The sequence below is a fragment of the Coccinella septempunctata genome, chromosome 5 (genome assembly GCF_907165205.1).
Source record: "Coccinella septempunctata chromosome 5, icCocSept1.1, whole genome shotgun sequence".
Lineage (NCBI taxonomy): Eukaryota > Metazoa > Arthropoda > Insecta > Coleoptera > Coccinellidae > Coccinella > Coccinella septempunctata.
Genome location: NC_058193.1, coordinates 28,510,169 through 28,528,542, shown reverse-complemented (window position 1 = coordinate 28,528,542; position 18,374 = coordinate 28,510,169). Strand labels below are relative to the sequence as shown.

Genomic DNA, 18,374 nt, shown 5'->3' with positions numbered 1-18,374 from the left:
GATGTGCGTTGCCGATGTGAACAAAATTTTCTGTTCGCCAGGAAATTGTATCAGCTGAGAGATATCCCGTTGATTTTATACCGTGAGAAAACTCCCGCAGTAGTCGCAGTATAAAATATCCATTCGGATACGGGGGGTACTCTTCCCATCTCTACCCTATACTCGCTACAAGCAAGGAGTATCCCTTTGCTTCAAGTACACAAGTCTACCTTGAATAGCTTCACTTTTTACTTGTAATGTGGACAATGTGGTAAATCGTTGGGATTATGAAAGGATGAACTTGAGATTACACTTTTAAATTCGATAATGATACAAAATCGATATAACTAATTTGGTCATCCCTTGAATTGAGGAATCCAATGAATGATATATTCCTTATATCAAGAACATCTGGGATGGTCACTCGTTTTTACTGGGTGTGATAAATATATTGTATCCCAAGTATAATAAAACATCCAAAATAAAAAAATTTGGATATCCAGGTAAAGGTACTGCTTTGATTTTAATCAAAAAAAATAAAAAAGTTTGCTGGAGGACCAGCATATAGTGAATGTTATCTATTATATAGATCAATATAGATCCAATATAAAGGCACTAAATATATACCTCATATCCCTATGTCTATACATACGATGAATAAACGGAGATTATAGCTCATTTTCAATACACAAAGAATCTTGAGTGATATCTGTGTGCTGTGTGAGAAAAAATAACTTTGTGAGAAGATTCTCCTTTGGGTATGCTGAGTAATCGAAGTTCGAAAGAGGCGATCTGGCAACATGGGTTCTATTGTACATCCCTAAGTTTGGCATCGCTAACCTCAATCTTTAGAATCGAACATTTTCAAACACGTTTATTTCATTAATAAAAAAAAAATTATTTCCTGCAATAATTCAGAAACAGTTGGAGAAAAAAAAATAACTAAATAATGCAAAGATATTTACTGACCTTTTCCTACATAGGCACAGCTTTTAGGTATACTTGAAATTTTCCATAGCTAATAAATATAATGAACACATTTCTCATTCAAGGGGTTTACAAAGGCAAGTTACTGGTGCTCTTCCTAGGCAAGATGATCCATCCACAGTTCAGGGATGTCTGGAAATGGCTATCCAGAGGATGCAAGCAAAAAATATGCCATACATAGTATCATCGAGTAGGTATGTGCTTCAGCCCGTTTAACCAACAATTCTGCATAATATATAATTTTTTAGGACTGACGCAGGAGTTCATGCATTAAGCAATACATGTCATGTTGATCTTGAGAGCCCAGATAATGAGCCGTATGAACCAAGATATGTCACTTCTTCTATAAATAAATTTCTCTGCAAATCTAATATTCCTATCAAAATCACTAGTGCTTTTGCAGTTCCTGAAACATTCCATTGTAGGCATAACGCAGTTAAACGCACATATTTGTATAAATTGATAGTAATAAACCCGGACGTTCTCACAACCCATCCTTTATTACAACATGTACCTATAGAACTTAATGAGAGAGCTTGGTTCCCAACGTAAGGTTACCAAATATCTGAAGTATTACTATTTTCAAAACCTAATTTTCAGTTTTACTGAATTCGATGAGGAATCGATGATGGAAGCAGCTAAGCTATTTCTTGGTTACCATGACTTCAAAACATTCTCAGCTAAAGATACTAGTTATTTCAAATACCATGGAAAACAAAGGTTGACCAGAAGAACTATAACTAAATTATCCATCGAAAAATCGCCCATGAACTTATACAGTTCCTATAGTATGCCCACATATTATGGATTCAATAGAAAAGTGTCATACAAAAGTTACGATATCTACATAGAATCAGCCGGATTTCTTCACAATCAGGTTAGTATATTCAAACTTACCCGCCAAATTACCCGGAAACAAAACGGTTGGAGAGCGCTTGCGTCGTATGCTTTGCAGGTTCTGTAATATGAGGTGAAAAAAAACTGAAATAAAATCAGTACAATCTATTTATATTTCAAAATGCCTCATTGGAATGACATGTTCTCATCAATTTTTCTCAAAATTTCATCCGAAACAACTTGTGCGTAACGAAAGAATCATAAAAATGCGTTGAATAGTTGGAGATTTGGTTCGATATGTTGGCAGTACTGCCAGGAAAGCGTCAGTATTTAACGATCATTTCTAGATGCTTCCTTTATCAATCCCACTGAACGAAGTAGCTGTATTCACGTTTATTCGTGCTATTGCAATCCTAAGTTTGGATTAGAAGTTGTGTTTTCCCTGTGTTATTGTTGCAGATTGATTATAAGACAAGTACGTATTATTTAGATTTTGGTTTTTCTTTTATTTTGGTCGATTAGTTATTAGTCGTCGAGGACAAGGAGATTTCTTAACCTCAAAGCGTCCGGCGGGAACCACTCTAAAATGGCTTCCTATCACGCACAAGGTATTTATTGTTTTATTTGTTCACACAGGTCCGGCGAACAGTTGGATGTTTAGTTGCTGCAGCACAAGGTAAAATTTCTGTTAGAGATATAAAATTTATGCTAGAAATTCCATCTCGTCATTCTTGGGATCCGAGGATAAGAACAGCACCAGCTTACGGATTATATTTGTGCCAAGTGCATTATAATCAAAACGATATAGAAACTTTTAAAGAGTTTTTACAGGATCAAAATGGTAGGGTCTAGAGTTTATGTTGGGGGCTTACCTTATGGCACTTCTGAGCGAGACCTTGAGCGTTTCTTCCGAGGCTATGGCAGAATGCGGGATGTTCTCATCAAAAACGGCTACGGGTTTGTTGAGTTTGATGATCATCGTGATGCCGATGATGCAGTGTATGAACTAAACGGTAAAAAACTTTTAGGGGAGCGTGTGACTGTCGAGCGAGCCAGGGGCACCCCCAGAGGCCGAGATCAATGGTCTGGTGGCGGCCGCAGTAGTGACAGCCGATCATTCGAGCGATATGGTCCTCCCACCCGCACTAACTATCGAGTGATTGTTGAAAATCTATCCTCCCGAGTGTCTTGGCAAGACCTCAAAGATTTTATGCGTCAAGCGGGAGAAGTTACCTATGCCGATGCCCATAAACAACATCGCAATGAGGGTGTAGTTGAGTTTGCTAGTTATTCTGACATGAAAAATGCCATCGAGAAACTTGATGATACTGATTTAAATGGCAGAAGAATCCGCTTAATTGAAGATAAAGTGACCAAAAGACGTCGTTCAGCTTCATACAGCAGTAGATCTAGATCAAGAAGCCGCTCCAGGCGTTCTCGTTCCAAATCCAAGTCCAGATCTCGATCAAGGAGCAAATCCCGGTCCAAATCTAAATCTGCTGAGCCGAAAGACGGTGGAAGATCAAAATCGAGATCCCGTTCTCGTTCCAATTCACGTAAAAGAGACAACAGGTCAAGGTCCACCTCTCGTCGCAAGTCAGTTGACAGATCCAAATCTAGATCAGCATCTCCAAAACGTTCCAAGTCCAGGGACAGGTCTAAGGAAAGATCACATTCCAGGTCAAGATCTGCCAGTAAAGAAAGAAGTAGAAGCCGATCACGCTCAGCTGATAACTAGACATCGTAGATGAGGATGCGGTTTAAAGTCATTTTAATCTTATAATATTTAGTACTTATTAGCCAGTAAATCAGATTCATCAATTTGAATGCAATATAATGATGGTTAATTATTTCAATCGCAATTTGCTCTTATAAATTCTTCTTTCTTTTTATCAGAACTTGTATGTTCGTACATTTCACTTGACTGTTTTCGGTTTGAAATTATTTGATAGAGAAATATCCCCTGAGCCACTTCGAAAATGAGTTTTCTAGCGGACCTAGTAGAAAGAAAAAATAATTTGAAGCCTACTGAAACTGTTATCACCTTCGCCAATGGACAATGCCTCAAAGAATCTAGAGCCATGACCCTACCTGTACAAATAGAGAAAAAGCCCTTTGGATTTATAGTTGACAACAAACCCGATGATAAGCCGGCCAAAATATTAGAATATTTATATTTGGGATCCCAAGATTGTTGCTCGAAAGAAGTTTTACAAGCCTACGACATCTCCAACATCCTAAGCATTGGAATAGAGGCTCCACTACAAGACGATAATATCAAGAACCAGTTCTTGGAGTGCCTGGACCTACCTGAAACAAACATCTGGAATACCATCAAGACAAGTGTTGAAGTGATTAGAAAATCAGTGAACAATTGTGAATCGATTTTGGTGCATTGTAATGCTGGAATTAGTCGTTCAGCTTCTGTTGTGATAGGTTACTTAATGTTAGAATATAATTACAGCTTTGATAATGCTTATGAACATGTACGTTCTGCTCGTCCTGTTATAAGGCCCAATGATGGGTTCATGAAACAATTGAAAAATTACCATCTTTATATTTAGATTTTACTGGCGAATATGTTGACTAAATTGGATTATAAAAATGACTACACCATAAGTGTAAGTTCCATGTTTTAAATATAACATTATTTTGAGTTTTGATGAAAATCATTTTTTCATTTAATATATTTAATACCTGACTGACACTGTTCTAATTCTTGAAATTTCATTTGGAAGTGATTCATGATACCATAATTCCCCTTTGTGATTTCATAGGAATATCAAAAATACCAATTCAAGAATTTTACCTGATAAAAATAGTGTTAGAATCAAATTGACTCCAATTCTCTCCTTGAATGCAGAAATTGTGTATTTTCAATTGCTAATTGCATTTGTTTAAATGCAGTTATGGTTTCAGATAGTGAACTGCGTAGAAATAAATTGTCATTTTTTGTCAATTTTTTGTTTCTTCATTGCCCATCATGTATTCGAGTTTGTTTTGTTGACTTTTCCAAGTTACTTCCATGTATAAATATATTTTGTAACAATAATTCCAATCGGAAGTTATTCTAGGGTGTCACAAAAAATTTTTGTAAATTTTAATTGGTTTCAACACTTGATTTTCATTATTCATTTACTATAATAGTTATAAATATGTATGCGTTAGATATATTTTTAGATTCAAATAATTGAAACATTTTCCAGAATCAGATTTTTTTTTTTTTTTTCAATATTTTCGACCCGATTTCACTACCAACCGCTACTTTTGAAAATTAATATTATGAATTTGACGGTGTTTTATAGGTTTTTGGTGGGGTTAAAATAAGTAGTATCTCAAATTGTGCCTAGTTTTAAATGAAAATTGATGGGATCAATTCACAAAGGAATTATGAGTAAAGTCATGAACAGTTTTTTCCACTAGAATTAAGTAAATTTATTCTACTGCTATTGTTCAGAAAGGACTGCAGTTTAATTTTTCATTCTGTTTATAGGAAGGCCCACTTAAAGATTGACTTTCTAATGATAAATCAACCGCCCTGGATATAACTGGTTGTGGCTTCCTCTCGATGGAATGATACTTCCAGAATTTAGCGTTGCGAGGTCCCCAACACTTTTGAGAATTGACGACCCCATTGTTTTAAATTGGCTATCCTTCACGATGCAATCATAAAGAACTAGGTGCCAACTCCACCCAGGCTTTAAAATTGGATTTGGTATTGATCGAAATCGAAACCATATCCACTAACCCGAAGAAAATGAGGAAACTAACGCATTTCTTGAATCCGCTCGAGTTTTAGGTGAAATTGTTCAAATTTCACTTAGAATGGTTTCTGACGCCTCGGATAATATGTCGGTTCAATTCCAATGTCAAAGCATCACCGTTTAGTTAGTATCGCGAATAATTTTTATCGTTACTATCTTTTTTTTTTTCTGAAGGGCCGATACATCTAATCCGTTCGAAAAACATAAGACTAATTTTATTTACTCACGAATTACGAGATTTTGTGCTTATAGTGATAGCTTGGAGGAAGCATATATGAGGTTGGGTTTTCAAAAACTTTAGATTTGCATATCTCCGAATAGGTATGGAAAAAACTTTTAAAAATGATGAATGCGGAAACCTAACGGCGAACTTCGACACTCACCCCCAATCAATCAACCTTCGCGCATGTAAAGTAGTTTCTGAGGACAATGATGTATCACTTGTAGTACTAATGAAACATCAAATACTTTTTCATGTCAATGGCAAGTTTTTGAAAACCCACCCTGTATGTCGAATGAAGCAAAAAGCTGAGAGGCCCATCGTCGCATGTTTTAATTAATGGGCCGAAGTTTGAGTTACCTCCATTATTTTACGGGGTAGGGACTGAACAGATGTTCATCTTTTAAAACCTTGCGTCAACGAAAGGGGGTAAAATTTCAGGGGTCGTGATGGCTATGTCTGCTGATTAGATTTGTTTCTTTCTTAGTCCTCGGTTTTTAAGAACTGCATGAAAACTGTATTGGTTTGAAGTTGTATCGTTTTTAATTTTCAAAGTGAAACGAATCTACTCTGAAAACATGTGAGGAGCTTCGGAAATACTCATCTCATTTTCCTACACTGACAAAAAAGTACAATAGGGGCGTAGGTACTGTTCGTTTAAAATGATACTAAATGAAAAGCATTCTTGAACATATAGGTAAACTCAGAGCTTGTTAGAGTTCGTTTTATTGGAAAGTCCTCCCATCAAAGCCCCTACTCATTTCAAATGATTTTTACTTTTATATCGGACAACTTCGGTTATGTACATGACAAATTTTCATTTAAATTAATCTTCCTGCGATGCCATTTTGTTTTGATATTCAAACCAAAACAACTTGTGGTCAATTAAAAATGCAATTTTGATTATGTTTTTTAATCTGTATTCGCAACTTATCATCGGGAAAACTCCTGGGGGGGGGGGAAATAACAGATATCTAGAAAAAGATAATGTATATTTCCTGTATAACAATAATAAAATATATAAATCTTCAATATGATTCGTAAATTAAGTAAACAAGTCCAACAAATATTGTTCAAGTTTTCGCATTGAAACTCGACGTAGTCTAAGTGATGTTAATTCTGAAAAATCACTTGGTCCAAAACATTTATATCAACAAGCAGTTATATAGAATTTTGACTTAGGTATAAGTATCGAGTTTTTTCAAATTTTAAAGCTTATCAAAAAACTGCCATAGAAGGATTTCAATTAGTCTTTTTTTGTGATCAATATGAAAATTGGGCGATATTAACAAAAGGGAATCGCCTCAATTCCGATGGAACTAAGATTAAATTATAGTAATGAAGTACAACAATTTCATAATCTAATGTAGTGATGTCTGTATCTGGAAGATTTGTTATATTTGAGGAGGAATGTGATAGCATATGTATTCCAAGTTGAACATTCATCTCTGTAAAGAGGGTATTCAACATTTCCGTGTAAAAGTAGGATATTAACGAAATGTTTCACCAATTTATTCCCACTTAAGAAATGAATCGGTTTGTCTAGTTGAGTGTTTCTGAAAGATATTGGAAATGTGCAAACCTCAATACTTGATCAGATTGAGAAATGCGGTGTTAAATAGCCGTCCGGCTAGCACCAATACCCCTTGCTGGCAGAGAGTTGCTTTTTCCAGGCAATTCTTTAGCATGTGAATGGGCTACTACAATATTAAGACATTGTACCCATTCCTCAGCGTTCCTGCCATCTTTTGGCTTCAAAATCAATGTCTGATTGCCAGTGAAAATTTCAAATGCTTTAGGAATATTTCTTGAACTTCTAGAAACCTTGACAGATCTTATTTGATTGACATCTATCGATTCCCCTCCACTCTGGAACCAAGTACATATAAAACGTCAAATAAAACGACAAATTGAATTCCACTTACAGATCCTTTTACTGACAAGTGTGCTCCCGATAATGTAAAATATCTCGTCTTCCACCTCCTGAAAAGTCTCCATTTACCTTTCTTCTCCTTTAACTGACCTTCGATCACAGGCTGGGCATCACCTACATAAATTTTTTTATATTAATAAATTGATTTCAAACTGAAACTCAACAAACAATACCTCTCAAAAAGCCCACAGCTCTTTCCGGATGAGCACATAGAAAACAACCCCACTTCAAGTTTTCGGACTGCTCAGATGAACCTTCACCTGTAGATTGACAAATTTGGAAGACGTCAAAATATCCAGAATGCCTTAATTCATTTATTAGTGCATCCTGTTCCTTATCGCAGGGAAATGCACTGGTTACCACTGTCAGAAAGGTTTTATTCTCACACTTCAACATATCCCAGCAATGTTTTAAGCTAGCTACTTGAGCATCTCTTGAACTTAGGGCGTGACTATGTCTTGCCTGGAAGGACACATTGGAGTAATATCCATTCGAATTCAGCCTAAGTGTGAAAATAAAACTTACCTGCAAAGATATGAACATCAGATGTATCCAAGTTCTTGGGTTTCTAGTTCTCATCGTGAAGTATGTTTTGGCATATAAGCAATGCTCCCCTTTAGCTTGGCATGCAAAGTGTAACTTAGCCGACTTCTTCTGCCTTTTCTCCTCTATGGTACATTTAGCAGGTGAGGGTATCCTCAAGGATACTTTATCCATATAAATTTTTATTTTGTCTAGATGTTTCTCACAGAAATGCTGGATTGTGTCTCTCATTGGATAGGGCTCGAAAACGCTCATTCGTTGATTGGCAACTGAATTCTGATTGGCATTTAGCAGAGTTACAGTTGTGTTATTAGCTCTTCGTGATGTTATTGTGGTTGGACCTGAGATGTTAACATTTCCTAGAACCGGATAAAAAGTAGTACGAGTTCCTACATGAACTTGCAGAAAATTTTTCTGTGTGAATGAAAAACACCTTCAAACCACTCACCACTAGCTAAAGATTGAGAACCAGTGGATGGCTCTGGAAGATTCATGGTACTTGATCCTATGGGAATAGTTTGTGTGATTGCATTAACTGATACTAAGCCACTGGAAACAGCTCCAGTATATACTGAGCTAACGGTGACCGAATTGCTGGGAGTTTGTGATGTGACAGGATTATTTATCATAATCTAGAAATAACAAAATTCTAGTTAATCCAGATCAAAACAGGGTTTCACAAAACTTTGATTGCACGATTACCAATTGAAAACAAAATTGGATCTGTCTATCAAGCTTTGTGAAACTGGGCATTTCATCGTTTGCAAGAAAAATATTTGGGAATCAAATGATAAATATTTGGATAAGCAGTTGATTAACCTGATTGCTGTGATTTGTGATGAGAGAAAGAGGTCCTTGACTCTGAGGCCTTTGTATCCTTGGTGTGGTGGTGGTTACTGTAACTCCACCGCTAGATACTCTAGGACTATTCCACCGTTGCTCTCTAGCAATAGCGCTATTTGAAAGTGGGGGAACAGGAACAGGTGTTCCTTGGCCAGGTACTGCATTAATTTGTTGGGAGGAACTCAGACGTGTCATGCTTTTGTGAAGACCTCCTACAGATCCACCTAAAACATATCATCAAGAAAATATGAAAACTAAAATAGTCTTTTTTTTTACCTGCTATATTGAGTCTGGTCATGCTTCTATGGGTATTGGCAGTTTGTGAAGTATGCAACCTTCCTGTACTTCTAGAATCTCCAAGTTTTGCTCTCCGAGTGTAACCTACTTGAGATGTAGGAGTAGAAACTGGCGCGCCACCCACCTTTACTATTGTAACTCCACCAGAAGTTACATTATTGAGAACATTGGATGAAGTCTGGCTTATCTGGTTTGTACTTGAAAAAAATTCGAAATTAAAGAAAAAAGCATGAAGTTATACCTCAGAATAACTGAAACTTATAAAGAAAATAGAGTAACCCATTACCTTGTTCGGTGTCTTTGTCTTATTCCTGTTAGAACTTTGTCAGTGAACAAAACTGGGTAAGAACTACAGAGAAGAGTAGCTTCTCTCATCAAAGTACTTTGAGATCCTCTATCAGCCTTAGGTAGATATTCTAACACAAAATTCAAAGCGTCTTGAGCTTTGTCCTAAAATTTTGAGCTATTTAAGTGTACATCACAAATTACAAAACTTTTATCACCTTGCTAAGTTTACCAACAGCACTCATTACTTGAGCTGTCAAACAAATGATTTGAGGATGTTTTTGAGCTGCTAATTTCATAACGCTGACATGATCTGCTAATAACGCAGGTTTTTTCTGAGCCATATGAAGAAAAATCTGAAGAGTAGCCGCTGCTGTTACTGGATTGCTGAGATACTCACATAATTGAGGCACACTTGCTTCTAAAAGCTGAAGATATTAAATTAAAAAAGAACCTCAAGTTATTTCCAGATTGTTTTACCAGCGGTGTATCCCTTGCCATCAAAGCAAATAACTGAAGTAATGCTAATTTTTCTTGATTATCGCAGTGAGACAATAGTGAAACTAAAGCCATAGCATGTCCTTGAAAAGGATCGGGTGATACCTCATATATGTTGGGTAACACCCTGCATAATGGATAATTTCCTGGAAAATTGCTTATGAAGATTGTATCATTTTGAATTCATTCATGCATACCAGATATAATCGAGTCCATAATTGGTTGAACATGGGGTGTAAGCAAGGAAGCATGTTCGAGAGCTGCTAAAGTTAAGTACGATGCCATATTCCTAGACAATTCCTTATTTCCTTTGTGAAGAAACTTCACAGCAACTGGTAAAGCACGTTGCATCACAGACCTTTTACTATAATTCTGAAGATAAAAATGTACTACAAATTAATACACATAAAATCTTTATGACTTACTAAAAATATTGCAGATATGATATCACTTGAGATTTTTGCATGTGGTGGATCTTCCAATTTATTTGATACTTTCAAGTTATGATGTAAACATGATTCGAGAAGATTAACCAAAGCTTCACAGTGTTGTTCCACACTTGCAGTTTCCCGAATGCAAGTGGTAACTCTTGTGATACAAATTTCAACAACGCTCTGGTCATTATCGTTACTGATATAGTCCGGTAAGGAAGCTATTGCTGTAATTTCTTTTAACTAAAAATATTTGGATGAATTACTAAATACATATGAATATTTGTTGAATATACTCACAACATTGGTTACATCATTTACTATGACAGCATCTGGAATTGAAAAAAGGTCCCCAGCCTTTGAGAGATCTCTATTTTTCAAAACTTGCATAAAAAGTTCGTGCATTTTTCTATCGCTTTTCTGTTCTGTTGAATTCATTTGCTTTCATAACTTAATTCTATTTCAAATGTAGGATGTAACAGATTGCATTCCAATCCCGCAATCAAATTCTCTAATGAACAGTGTCTGAAACAAAATTATTCTCAAAAACTCTTTTTATTAGAAACTTTACAAAAAAATTAAAGAACATCTGTTTACTTAGGACTTAGGGAGCGCGGAATTCCTTAGAAAAACTGTAAACGATCTATGCAGCTCTCATAGTTCATTGACATCACCGCAAGGTAAGTGAAAACGAAGTTTTTAAGTTTTTGAGCCACAGGTGGTTAGCGTGGAGTGAGCATGCGCAAGTCAGGTGAAAAACTCAAATTCCAATTATCCATATTTTATAATAAATATATATAATCTGTATCCCACACCGTCCGGTAGTTGAATAATACCGAAATCATTCAGTTTTTCCATCAAGAAAAATAAGGAGATTGAAAAAATCTTACAATATTACAATGTTATTTATCTTTTTACGTTTTTAGGTTAGGCTACCGGTTTCAAATTCTGAAAGAATGTTCAGCAAATGTATTGTAAGAAAATATATTTAAAAAAAAAATGACAGAGGTACTGAAAAATCGAAATTTATTGGCGTTGATGCTGAAAGTTTTGGATTCGAAGAAAAAAATCGACAACGCAGTTAATAAAAGTGTCGCAAGATGGCGACCGAAACGTCGGACATTTTCTTTCCGTTCGTATTTAGGCGCGAATTTGGCGGCTCCTTCAACAGGATCACATGAAGAGCCGCAGGTCTTCAGGAATTCTCATGGTCGTTCAAGTTGCCTTCATTGTCCACGGGATCGAAATCTTTCGCACGTTCTTGAGAGTTAGTGTATGTTGTTTATTAGGATTACATGAAGGACAGCAGGTTTTGAGGAATTTCAGCGGAGAACTGCATAGTTTTGTCGCCCATGACGTTTCAGTTGGCCACCTCCATGTTATTCTCTCCTGGTGGATGGAGCTCTCATTTGATAACTTGATGGCTACAATAGACAGACGACAGGTCCAATCCTAATCAAATGATAATCAATTAATTAAATTCAATTGAAATTCACGTAACTCATTAAGCTGAGCAAGCAATTTGATCTCTTCTCAACTTAATTAATTGAGAAGAAAGTGGTTGATGGGATCATGGGTTCGTTCTTCGTCCCTTTCTATAAAAATAATTTGGGAAAATTTTGAATAATTATAATAATAACATCAAGCAATAAATATATCATTAAAATTACGATTTTAAAAACTGGAAATCGGGTAGGTAGAGTTCCTTTGGTTCAGAAGCAGGATAGCCGAGAAATCTCGATCAACAATGGACCGGATAAGTTTTAAACAGTTTCATTAAATTAGTTACTTATTTTAAATTATTTTGGAGTGACGTTAAACAAGATTTTGATTATAACGTGGTTGATTAAGATTTTAATTTAAGATAGATTGGATAATCAAAAATACCACATAAATTCATAACTAACAGGTTTTCAGCATCAGGAGAACATAAGAATAGAATGGTTGTGCGCCTTGAAAAGGTGATGTTATGATGTTGGTTTATTTCCAATCCAACTCTAGGCGGAAAAGAATTGCTTATGATCAAAGATTATCCCTAGTATAAATTTCAGTAAATAATATACAAATCATTACATTTAATTGCGCTAATTGAAGTCAACACCATTTTTCCACATCTATCTATACTATAGAGACTTTAGGATGCTATGGTTCATCCTTCAATTTTGTTTATAGCTTAATATTAAAACATTGTTTTTCAGCTTTACGAATGAAAATGAAATTACTCTTACCAGTTATCGAAATTTACACACGATTGGAGCGAAAACGCCTTTTTATCGATATTATTGGCCCCATTTTAGTTTCTTTTTCTTTTTATCACTCAACAATAGCACGAATCTTTAATTTAAGGTAATCTCAAATCGATTGTGAATGGACCTCGCTTTCCACTACAATAGAAAATTGTACAACTGTGTCAAATCCCACACACCCACGGGATTTATTGGATTTATTGGCCAGGATCTTGGAGGTTGAAGTCCTCCACCATTTCGTGCAGCTTATGCTCAATTCTTGCTTCTTGCATAATTGATTAACCCCCAAAGTAATTAACCCTCAAAGATTCTATCCAGTCTACATTCAGTTAAATCTGACAGGGAGATCTACTTTTCAACAAATCCAAATTTAGGAATGGTTCCATCAAAATCAGGCTGTCTTGATGATTGCCATTGGTCAGACGGATTCAAAAGCCCTGATTTCCCCATCTCTTTCTGCAGCTTTTGTCCACCAGTCCAATAAAAAGCGACAGCAAACGGCTACTACTGCGGTCAGCTGAAAATATTTACTGGATGGGTAAAAACCAGTTTTAGAGTGAGAAAACATCGAAGTCACAAGATTAGAAACAAGGATGGAGGTGGGTGGATCTTTAAGTGGTTCCGTGGCCTCAGCGGACTTTCAAATTCCCCCAATCCATCAAGAGAACAGAAAAAACAGGAGGTCTACGAAACTGAGAGCAGTTCCCAATCACTCCGCAACACATTATACGCGCTTCCGTATTGTTGTTTCCAAACCCCATAGGGGAATAACTCTAGCCTAGTTCACTTTTTGAGATTCCAAAAAAACGCGTTAAAAAATCCGTTCATTAGTTTATTTACTGTACATTTCGGCGATGCAGAATGCCTGACCCTTGAAGTGAGACTTTCTGGTTCAAAGATGGCTTGATATATAAAGGTTTCTCGTTTTTCTTTCAACTAAATTCAAATTATTTCACTAATCTTCGGTTTTTACTACTACATACGTGTTTCGCTATAACAATAGCTAGCTAGAATATGTATTTCAAAAACTCTGGAAGTAAGAATCCATAGTGTTAATTCATAATTTATAGCTACAAAAATGTTGAATGCAATTGCAATGCAACTCTTCTTTTCAGGCATGGGATAGGAGATCCATGAAGGTTCTTTCGAATAGATAACACATTCCTTATAATGTGAAAGAAACTCATGAAATAACAAGAATTATTGGAAATAGCCAACTCTGTATTACTTACAAATGCTTTTTTTTTTCGGAGATTCAAGTGAGTTGATATAATAAAACTCGGGGCACTCGGGCTAAGTTTTGTTTGCTAATTTCATTAAATTTTCAACTCTAACGGTACTTCAAAAACATTGGTTGTACATTCAGATTGAATTTTAACGTGTCAGTCTGTAATAAGTCAATAAAAAAATGAAAAGAATTCAAGTATAAAATTTATTGCATAAAAACAACATCAATCGGAGTAACAATAATCACAAGTTAGAATTCTGGGTATATAAAAATCAAAACTTCCAGTGGTTGAAGGTACGCCATTAAATCTGGCGTAAAATTCCAAACCATACCCCGTTATGATAAGTCCAGAACCGAGGGCCAGTGACAGCCAAAACATCATGTTGAAAAATGCGTTTTGTGGAAACTTTATGTAAGTCAAGATGGTTCCCACGCCGAAGAACTGAATGAACATTATCGGCATAAAATATCCCAACATATTCGATAAAATCCATTCGTGCACCACTGAAGACACAAAAAATGTTACATATTTCGCGATATTCTTACTACCAGGTAACAAATTTTCGCAACAGTCTTTATAAATGTAGGCGTAAAGCCAGTCGTGTACAACCACGTTCCATTTTCTGTAATAGGTGGGAAAATCCGTGGCAGTCCACCAGTCCTTGTAGAACATCCTGTCTCCGAAACGCAGCAATTCGGCGAAAAGGTTCTGTACCAGATGTAGGATTAGGTAGAAAGTTACCACTAGGAACATGATGCCCGGAAAAACTGTTTCCAAGTAAACCAGCAACAACTTGGAACGGGAAAAACTCTTTATGCCGAAATCCTGGAACAGTGGAATCGCAAATCTTTCCAGGTAAAACGAATAGAAGAGCACCACAGCCAGAATTTCTGATGCATATTCCGCCGCCTTTTTCCAATTTGTTGTGGCAGTTCTGAAAAGTAATTGAACATTATTTTTGTTGAAATTTTGAAGGGGATCGCATGCTTTTCTATGTTAAACTTATATAATCTAGTTCTGTGATTAAACTACAAAAATTGTTGAAGCTCTTTTGTGACCAGATTTCAAGCTACGTCTGGACTTTCAAGACCTACTGGGATTTCAATCATTCTTGAATAGACTATATAGGTATCAATTTCTCTCAAAAAATTGCATTACGTACTCACCTAGGATATGCATCCCTATAAACTAATGTTGGTATCCATGTAAAGAAGACATAATGTCGAAAAGTTGGCAAAACCAATATTTGATCGGATTTTTCCTTGAATTGTAAAACTTTCGGTGCGTTACTTCTCACAAAAGCATGCACTTTCATCAGTAATCTTGTCTTGAAATAACAGAGATAAATTATTATAAATAACATATCTATAAAAATTCATAAGAACAAAGAGTGATGAATTTCTTTACAAAATATGAAGATTTCCGTCTGCCATTCAGATTGGTTCCTTTCTAAGGTCTTAGTTATTAGGAACTCTGCCTAAACCAACCATAAGAAATAGGCATTTTCATATTACTCATTCAAATATTATTTTTCTCCAAAACATTCGATTTAGCAAGGAAATAATTATAACGTACTCTTTTTGATGAAAAACAAAGAAATGCTCAGCTCATAATCTTCAAAATAATATGACAAAACTTTATATGTATTCCAATTTTGTGCCCAATTATAACACAATGGTTCTTTATATTAGGTACTCACTTGTTCAACTAAAATAATGGCAGCCGATCCAGTGGGTAAGTCGAAAAAATATACAACTCTGCTGGCAAATACGAAAGAGAAGACATAATAACCGAAAAGTGAGATCGTTGTTGATATATCACATATTTTCCTGGCAGTAGCTGCAATCAGATTTTTTTTCCTATCAAATGTTTTATTTTCATTACAAATTGAAATGTTTAGATATTGAATGAATGAAGCGGATAAATATATTGTATATGTGATATAAATCCACTTTCTATCCAATGATAGTTCATTATTACAAATAATTATAAAAAATTACTAAAAAAAATAAAGAGGTTTTGAAACCGACAATGCATTTTGTGATGTCATAAATCATGAATATGTAGATATCTGAAAATTCAATCCAACAATTAGAAGAATGAGTAAAGTTAAGGAGGAGGGAAATTCAATTCACACGAAATTATTTTTTGTAGAAAGCATTCTTGAATTATGGTAATTTCCTATACTCTACGCAGAGTATTTAATAATTATTGTATTCAAATGAAATAATATATGAGAAAACTTTTCCCATACAAAGGTTGTTAATTATTTTCGAATAAGATTTCACTTGGCGATGAATGATAAACGGCTTCACTAGAATAACATATTAAATTTCACAAAATTTTTCCACTATATGGTAGGTATATGAAGATATACCTATATGTATAAAGATAATTTTGGGGAAGTATGTAACTATCACAGTGTACAACTAATATTTTTTCAGGATGATATTTTATTTCCTTGCAGGATTTCTGTTGAGATGAAAACACACATTTTTCATATTCTCCTCTGCACAGCAAACATTATCCTTGAAATTTCAGTAGGAAAGGACGAAGAACATATTGGTTACAAAACTCTTGATTAATGAGAAATTTAGGAATATTTCGTGGAATTTTGAAAACTGTACTTCAAAAGAAATTCCATTCGAGAACAGTATTCTCTTGAACTAGCAACCAGCCACTTTATGAATTGGGTATCTTAGCTAATGAAATCCACAATTGCATTGTCAGTTTATTTAATCTACCTATAGATGCGTACGATTTCGACTGATATCATCATTAATGGTGAGTTTATGAAGAGTACCTAAGTAAGAATCTAAGAACTAATACCTAAGAAAGGGACCACCTACCAATTGATTGGTCCCTTTCTTAAGTATTAGTCAGTAACTCTGCATGAACTCACCATAAATTTGACAGAGTTTCTTGAGAAAAATAATTTTCAGTTACATTACTTACAATTGGGTGAAAAAACTGCCCGTAACTTAACCCATGTCAAGAAACAAAAATATATACAGCACACTAATAAATAAATGAATAACCATAAAAGTATCGATATGTGGAATCCTCTGAAGCCTGCGGATATCAAACGGAAACCAGAAGTAACTCTGAAACATTCGTCAATGAAAATTAGTCCTGAAAAGACCACAGTTAACTCACTCATTATTCTCCAAGTAGTGTCTAAGAAAAGTGATGAAGCACATCCCTAAGAAAAGAACTATTGCTATATGATGAATCGTTTTCACGTGGGGATTTTCGAAGAGAAATGTTAAAACAGATTCTCTGTGGGAAAAGATTTTTTCAGGGAGCCCATGCTTTTGTTCTTTCCTGTAATAGATGTAAAAGTAAAATTATTTTCCGTGGAAAACGTAAATGAATCCTGAATATGTTTCAATAATTCAAAAATGTAATAAATGGAATATTCAATGTGAGTGCTTTTATAGTACCTACGTTACTTCTAAATTAAAACATAACCATATAACAATTCTCTATTTCTAATTTGTACCTACTCAGTAAAATAAAGGAATAGGTATTATAATAATTAATAATTATCAAATATTGTTATTGATTACATTACCTATACATCAGTTCAGTCATCTTGAAGAAAGTTGATGAGAAATAATTTTATGATTTTCTACATTAGTGGCTTTAAGACTTCAGTCATGCAGCCATTTACGAGCCAAAATAATTTATAATTTTCGAATACATTTTTGAAAAACATGTCAAAGTAAGTTTCACTCACCCTTTGTCCTCATAATCGTACCCAAGAGAAGAAGATGCGGCCCCATTTTTTTTCTCTCTTGGAGCCATTTCGAAAGAAATATAAAAAAAATATCACAGAACACAAATCACTAAAAGTTGCAACCTAACTATCAGCAAATATTGAAAAAAACTGGAGATGAAGACTATCCAATTGAATTTAAAAACATTTCGAAGTTTACTGTTCACTCGAAATAATACAAATACTCAAATTGTTGATAACATGTCTGTTTATAACTAGATCGCGTATAAAAATAAAGACAATGATCAAATCGTTTCTACTCCCGTCCTCATCAGATATTCAAAACAATTTCGAGAGATTGCGAATTGCGAATACGATGTGGGAAATCTTGAATGTCAAGTTTTTCGATGTATCGATGAGGTACAATTCAAGCAATAAAAATATTAATTTTTGCCATACATATACTGAATACCGCAGAAAAAATCAAGACATATAAATAACACCAATTTTCGTTTTTTCAAAGGGTAGACCTATATATTATTTTGAAAATTAATTTTTTATAAA

General features: G+C 35.0%; 5 protein-coding genes across 7 annotated transcripts; 3 read left to right on the top strand and 2 right to left on the bottom strand.

The window, feature by feature from the left end:
- Positions 1-804: 804 nt before the first annotated feature.
- On the top strand, positions 805-6,819 carry LOC123313339 (tRNA pseudouridine synthase-like 1). 2 transcript variants are annotated; one of them, XM_044898192.1, is made up of 5 exons: positions 805-975; positions 1,032-1,160; positions 1,215-1,514; positions 1,567-1,843; positions 5,297-6,819. In XM_044898192.1, exons 1-5 carry the CDS (start codon positions 929-931, stop codon positions 5,315-5,317), a joined length of 774 nt encoding a protein of 257 aa, XP_044754127.1. In that variant the 5' UTR covers positions 805-928; the 3' UTR covers positions 5,318-6,819. The 2 variants fall into 2 exon arrangements, with proteins under 2 accessions (XP_044754127.1, XP_044754129.1); XM_044898194.1 differs by having other exon boundaries at positions 832-975; positions 1,032-1,156.
- Positions 2,512-3,548, top strand: LOC123313338 (serine-arginine protein 55). Its single transcript, XM_044898191.1, has one exon. The coding sequence runs from the start codon at positions 2,642-2,644 to the stop codon at positions 3,539-3,541; it is 900 nt and encodes a 299-aa protein (XP_044754126.1). The 5' UTR covers positions 2,512-2,641; the 3' UTR covers positions 3,542-3,548.
- Positions 3,772-4,472, top strand: LOC123313340 (dual specificity protein phosphatase 19-like). The gene has a single exon (XM_044898195.1). It carries the CDS (start codon positions 3,783-3,785, stop codon positions 4,365-4,367), a length of 585 nt encoding a protein of 194 aa, XP_044754130.1. The 5' UTR covers positions 3,772-3,782; the 3' UTR covers positions 4,368-4,472.
- On the bottom strand, positions 6,763-11,376 carry LOC123313337 (protein melted). Of its 2 annotated transcripts, XM_044898189.1 has the most exons (14): positions 11,215-11,376; positions 10,918-11,142; positions 10,612-10,860; positions 10,384-10,558; positions 10,169-10,332; positions 9,907-10,116; positions 9,690-9,853; positions 9,383-9,600; positions 9,083-9,330; positions 8,712-8,895; positions 8,246-8,622; positions 7,894-8,182; positions 7,713-7,834; positions 6,763-7,656 (listed from the first exon to the last, which is right to left on the bottom strand). In XM_044898189.1, exons 2-14 carry the CDS (start codon positions 11,053-11,055, stop codon positions 7,402-7,404), a joined length of 2,793 nt encoding a protein of 930 aa, XP_044754124.1. In that variant the 5' UTR covers positions 11,056-11,142; positions 11,215-11,376; the 3' UTR covers positions 6,763-7,401. The 2 variants fall into 2 exon arrangements, with proteins under 2 accessions (XP_044754124.1, XP_044754125.1); XM_044898190.1 differs by lacking the exons at positions 10,612-10,860; positions 10,918-11,142; positions 11,215-11,376 and adding an exon at positions 10,862-10,865.
- Positions 11,377-14,281: 2,905 nt separating this feature from the next.
- On the bottom strand, positions 14,282-18,176 carry LOC123314184 (sterol O-acyltransferase 1-like). The gene is made up of 6 exons (XM_044899307.1): positions 17,832-18,176; positions 17,249-17,416; positions 17,048-17,196; positions 15,792-15,931; positions 15,259-15,419; positions 14,282-15,026 (listed from the first exon to the last, which is right to left on the bottom strand). Exons 1-6 carry the CDS (start codon positions 17,897-17,899, stop codon positions 14,315-14,317), a joined length of 1,398 nt encoding a protein of 465 aa, XP_044755242.1. The 5' UTR covers positions 17,900-18,176; the 3' UTR covers positions 14,282-14,314.
- Between the last annotated feature and the right edge of the window lie 198 nt (positions 18,177-18,374).